The sequence below is a fragment of the Notothenia coriiceps genome, unplaced genomic scaffold, assembly GCF_000735185.1.
Source record: "Notothenia coriiceps isolate Sejong01 unplaced genomic scaffold, NC01 NC01_scaffold00016384, whole genome shotgun sequence".
Lineage (NCBI taxonomy): Eukaryota > Metazoa > Chordata > Actinopteri > Perciformes > Nototheniidae > Notothenia > Notothenia coriiceps.
In genome coordinates, this window is record NW_011349085.1 from 1 (window position 1) to 6306 (window position 6306).

Consider the following 6306-nt stretch of genomic DNA (forward strand, 5'->3'; position numbering starts at 1 on the left):
CAAATATTGATATGCCTCGGAGGCCTTCAGACTGTCCATTGCTTTTCCATCTATTGCCATGGATTGAACGAAGTAGGAGCAAATTTTGCTGTACGTTATGCTGGGCCACGTCGTCATGTTATCCTCCCAGTTTTGCACTGAATTCGGGTGGGGGAGAGTAACGCCATCTCCAGTCAAAGAAGTAGAATCGTGTTCCCAAGCTAGCATCACTGTTAGCATCGAAATCGCTGTGTTTACACCAGTGCCCGTCTGACTGTTTACACCGGTTTACACCGACAGACGCTGTGCAAAAGACTTCCGGCGGAAATGAAGTGCATTTGTGTAGGGTTATGGCGCTACCCGTGGTTTGTCGCGTAAACTTGTCTATTGGCCAGAAGACATTATCAAAGATGTTCTATTTAGAAGACGATCACTACGTGACAAAAGTTTTCAAAACCGTTCCTGGTCTTCGGTATTTCCAGATAAGTGGCGACTGAAATCAATCTTACTAACTGCTGTCTGTGTGAGTTGGCGGACTTTATTTTGCTTACTTTAACATCATTTTTCATGGTGGGGCTAAGCCATTTCTTGGTATGGGTGTAGCCCATACTTGCCAACCTCGAGACCTCAGAAATCGGGAGCATTTCAAAATGCAAAATAGGGGTGGGGGAGCTGTTAGATTAACATTAACATGCTTATTGTAGTTCTAAGTGCAATGCCTTGCGGCCTGTAGCACCATCTTTGATGGAGCATATGTGTGGGCTGGACCTGTATTTTACAGGAAAGGAGTGAGCAGAGAGTAGCCTAGAGTAGTTGTCGATTCTTGTTCTGTTTTCTGTGACTATCTGCTTCACCCTCTCAGACTTTCAGTTACGCGCGCTACTAAAGATACGTGTTATCATGGAAACCAAACAATGGTGTAGCTGTATTAAAGTCCGAGTGGAAACAGTCCTGAGTAAACCTGATTTTGTCAGAAATCGGGAGGAAACCGGGAGAGGGCAATGAAATAGGGAGTCTCCCGCCAAAATAGAGAAGGTTGACAAGTAAGCCTACCCCAGCCATACCCTGGCGCTGCCACTGGTGGGATGTATGGGGCGGGCCATTCTGCACATGCGTTGAATGCGTTAAATATTTTTAACGCAATTAATTCAAAAAATGAATTACCGCCGTTAACGCAATAATTTTTACAGCATTAATTTATATATATATATTTTTTAAACTTATAGTAAAAACAAAAAGTAAAAGTAGTTAAAATTGCAATAAAAATGTGTATATTGCAATATATAACAAACATTAATGATTTAAACCAGATTATTGTCTGAAATGTACAGTGTAATACAGTATTAATCCAAAGAAATATAAGTATTGCACACTTTAAGAGGGGTTAAAGCTGCCGATGGGTAATGTAAGTAAGTAAATACTTATTTTAGTCACACTATTTTCTATTAAAATCCTCCCCATCGTTCATACGTTGTCTCTTTGTGTCCTGCAGATGCTTCTGTTCTTAGTGGCTGTGATCACGGCGGCTCTGAACGGGCAGTGGATCGGTCCGGCTGCCACGGAGGTGATGTTCCAGATGCGGGCGGTGGAGGAGGAGCACGGCCTGGGGAACCAGGTCGGGCTGGGCAGCCAGAAGGAGGAGTACGCTAAACTCAGGGAGAAGGACCCCAAGTACAAAGCCTTCAAACGCACCTTCGGGAAATACCACGGGATGTCCATGCTCTGCAACCTGATTGGGTTCCTCTGCACCACCAGCAACCTGATCTACACCGCGCTCAACCTGTCCACCATTTAGAGAACAGTAGATCCACCATGGACTTTTGTATGGTTCAAAATAGCCAAACATTAAAGTGTAAAGACATCATGTTCATGTAGTTGCATAGAATATTTGATTACTTGCTGTTCTGAGTGTGGGAGGATGGGTTCTTTGCCATTGAGTTGCAAAAAAATACACTATTGTTGATGACTTCAAAATGGGTCCAGCTGCGGAGCTCCATGCTGGGGCCCACCTCCTCTGTAGGACCATTATGTTAGCTTAAAAAAAACACTCTGATATGATAGCATTCATTCACTATTTTAAATAAGCAACAACCAATAACACCAAGATAAAATATAAAACCTTAAGGTTTTCATTTACCTAACGTATAAAGTTAGGTACATTTAACGCTAAGCAGCAAAAGACTATCCTTAAGTTTGCAAACACTAGCTAACTATTATTGTCGTAAGCAAACTACCATTAACGCTAGTTGAAGTTATTCATTTGCATTAAGCTTTGGATATACTTTTTTGTTCTAAGGTTAACATTACCTGGCTCACGACATTAGCTGAAATGAGCGTTTGCCAATAAACATAATTTAGGTAACGTTAACGTTTTTATGCTACAGTTGTATCGTAAATATTCAAGGTGTATTGTTTACTTTGGTGTTATTGGTGGAGGTTGCGCGGCATAAAGGAGGTATAATTCATTAAATACACACACTCACTTATTCATTAACATTAAAATCAATAAAACAAACAATAAGCATTTTACCAAATAGGCACATAAACGTTATTGTGTAAATGTGCATGATTTCACCTTAGCACAGAACTCAATAAAGGAGGGTTTGAGGCTGGAGTTCAATCAATCAATGTTTATTTATATAGCCCAATATCACAAATGTTACATTTGTCTCAGTGGACTTCACAGTTTGTACAGAATATCAGTATGACAATACGACACCCTCTGTCCTTAGACCCTCACATCGTACAAGGAAACACTTCCGGAGAAAACCCACAGTTTAAAGGGGAACATGGGAGAAACCTCAGGGAGAGCAACAGAGGAGGGATCCCTCTCCCAGGACGGACAGACGTGCAATAGATGCCGTGTGTAAATTGAAGAGATAATACATTTCACAGCGTAGGTAGACCGAATGTTTGGAAATGCATGTGTCTATAATAAGAAGATGAATCCACAAGGATGTCAACAATCATGTGGGAGTCATCAGGGAAGTAGTATGATGAGAGTCAGGCAGGACCACAGAGACAGGTTCAGCCACGACTCGAAGTCCAGGACTCAGATCCAGTACTCAGGATAGAGGATCCAGGACACAGGATCTAGGACACAGGACCACAGCAACAGGATCAGCCTCGACTCAGGATCCCAGCGTATAGACACCAAAAAGAAATTTGGGGGAAGCTGGGTTATTCGGAACATGAGAGTACACAGGTACAGACAGAGAGAAGGAAGAAGTACGGTGTCCCCCGCCAGTCTAAGCAGAAAGACATTATTACTTGTACAGTATTTGTCTCAGTCAGTTCATCCCTTCTCCTGCTGTCAATCAGTCTCTAATTAAAGCAGTCTTACAAAAACAGGATGTCTTTTATATTTGTTTTTAATACTTGATTATATTGCTCATGATAACACCATAGACTGTATAGGATAACACCTATAAAGAATCACACCTCAGTACTGTGTGTGTGCAATTCCCTTTTATCTCCACCAGGAGGGGATGTAAGAAACAGGTGTATTCAAGAGAGGCTTCTCAATTCTTAAATTTCCCCTCCTCGACTCCTCGGTCCTCCGGTAGTGACCCGGAAATGAATTTCAGCGCGCCATGTTGAAGGACATCTCATTTCTCTAAATGCACACCGAGGACCGAGCATCGAGGAGGCTCTCTGGAGGAGCTATGATCGAGGATACACTGATGCATTCTCCACGGCTGACGCACGGCCGGACTTATCTCAGCCAATGACAGCTCTGCATGCATTCCCTGGATATTATTTTAGTAACTGCTTTCATCGCGACACGATGTTTACAGTGAGAACAGCTGTGAGGTCTGTGCTGATAGCAGAGCAGTGTGTAAAATATATATCACTCAGTATCAATCAATAGATTATGAAAGGGTTTTAGAGCGTCAACTCCTTCGATCAAGCTGGCTGAAACATTCTCTCCCTCTTCTTCTCATGCTCCCTGTCACTCTCCTTTAACTCCTCCGGTGACTTTCCAGCGGGCCATTTATAATGTCGAGCCCTGTATGTAATTTTAGAGAAACCAGCTCGAGTGCGCTAGAATTTGAAAGTACGCAGCTGGAAAAAATCTGCCACTTCCTTCAGACTTCCTTACAGAGCCCCTCCTCCAACACACACGAACGCGCACATGACCAATGAGNATACTGTGGTGATTGACATTATTCACCCACGGATCTATGGGTTGGGGTATTGTTCCGCACGGACATTTTAGTGAGTCGGACTTCCTGTTTCCGCCGGTCTTCTCTTCCCGGGCTTGAAGCTGTTTACATGTGTGTTCAGATGCTAAACAAAAGTCTAGCTTGTACCTTCGATACCCCGACTCCCGTCTCTCGGCACTGCATTGGTGACCCCGACATAAGTCTTGTTGAAGGATCCGAGACTCAACCCTGACATGCTAAGTCGGTGTTCGTCAACATGGAGCGTCTGGGCATCATCCGCCGCTCAATCAGCCCTTGGGCTTCGCGGCTTCACACGGTCCCTAAATCGGTGGCTGGCGACCGTGTGGTGACTACCGCCGCCTTAACGACGCCACTACGCCAGACGGCTACCCGGTCCCTCACATCCAGGACTTCTCTGCACACCTGGCGGGCAAGCTGGTCTTCTCAAAGGGAAAGGGAGCTCGCTTTCAATTCCACCAAAGCCGCCCTGAGCAAAGCCACCATGTTGGCTCACCCGTCACACAGGGCTCCCATCGCTATCACCACCGACACGTCTGACTACGCGGTGGGCGCGGTGCATGAACAATGGGTCGACGGCGCCTGGCAACCGCTCCCCTTTTTCAGCCGCCAGTTACTCCCAGGGAGCGCAAGTACAGCGCGCGTTCGTGGATCACAAGCCACTTACCTTCTGCATGTCCAGGGTGGCCGAGCCGTGGTCCGCCCGACAGCAACGCCAGCTTTCGTACATTTCAGAGTACACCACGGACATACGACACATCGCTGGCAAGGCTAACGTGGTCGCGGACTGCCTCTCCAGAGCGGTCATCGGAGCTGTGCAGCTGGGCATGGGCGCTGACCAGGCCTCTGACCACGGGTTCAGACCCTCAAGGCCTCGGTCACGGGATTACGCCTGGAGGAAGTCACGGTCGGTGACTCGGGCGCGAAGCTGTGGTGTGACATCTCCACGGGCCAGCCTCGACCGCTAGTCCCTGCGGACTGGCGCCGACCCGTTTTTGAGGCGGTTCACAATCGTTCCCACCCCGGTAGGAAGCCGTCCGTGAAGTTGGTGTCGCAGAAGTTTGTGTGGCAGGGGCTTAAGAAGGACGTGAGGTCCTGGGTCGACTCATGCGTGGCCTGTAAACGGGCTAAGGTCCACCGCCATACTACGGCCCCTTTTGAACTTTTTGCGGTTCCTGAGAGGAGGTTTGACCATGTCAATGTCGACCTCGTAGGTCCGCTTCCCCTCTCTCACGGTTTCACCTACCTGTTTACGATGGTGGACAGGACAACCCGCTGGCCCGAGGCCGTTCCCCTCACCTCGACGTCAGCTTCCGACGTCGCCCACGCTTTCATCGGCACGTGGGTGGCGCGCTTCGGGACCCCGTCTGACCTCTCCTCTGACCGCGGTTCTCAGTTCACCTCGGAGCTGTGGAACGCTGGTGCTGTGGGTTTGGGGGTCAAGCTGCACCGCACCACCGCATATCACCCCCAGGCTAACGGATTGTGTGAGCGGTTTCACCGATCCATGAAGGCGTCACTGCGTGCCGGCTTGACAGAGGGCAACTAGGTCGATAAGCTCCCGTGGGTTATGCTCGGCCTCAGGTGTGCCCCCAAAGAAGACCTGCAGTCCTCGTCGGCGGAGCTCGTCAATGGCCGGACGCTACGGGTCCCCGGGGATTTCATTCCCAACGCCACTGTGCCATGGTCTGCGGCCAGGCAGCGCTTCAGGTCATAGGGTTCAGGGTCATACGTCACGGGGACAAGAGCCTGGTGGTGGACGTTGGTGGTAGGCCTGAGACTGTGTCCGTTGATCAGATTAAGCCTGCTCACGTGGAAGCTTCCAGGCTGTTGGAGTTGGCTCTGCCCCCACGTCGGGGCCGCCCTCCCATGTCCCGCCCCCTGTGGGGATGCCCTCGTCCTGGTTGGCGCCCCTGCCCTCGCGTGCGGCCCCGCCCTCCTCGGCCCCTGTGGTCCGTACGCGCCGGGGTCGGGTGGTACTTCCTCCCAGGCGCGAGGATTTTGACTATGGGTGAATTCTGGGGGGGCTTGTGTGGTGATTGACATTATTCACCCACGGATCTATGGGTTGGGGTATTGTTCTGCACGGACATTTTAGTGAGCCGGACTTCCTGTCTCCGCCGGTCTGTTTTTGCTAAATAAA

The 6306-nt window shown here is 48.7% G+C and overlaps 1 protein-coding gene across 1 annotated transcript; it reads left to right on the plus strand.

The window, feature by feature from the left end:
* Positions 1-1399: 1399 nt before the first annotated feature.
* Positions 1400-2599, plus strand: LOC104949519 (transmembrane protein 205-like; the record flags this gene model as incomplete). Its single annotated transcript, XM_010775883.1, has 1 exon — positions 1400-2599. A coding segment is annotated over one exon (375 nt), but the record flags the coding sequence as incomplete, so codon positions are not given.
* Positions 2600-6306: the final 3707 nt, after the last annotated feature.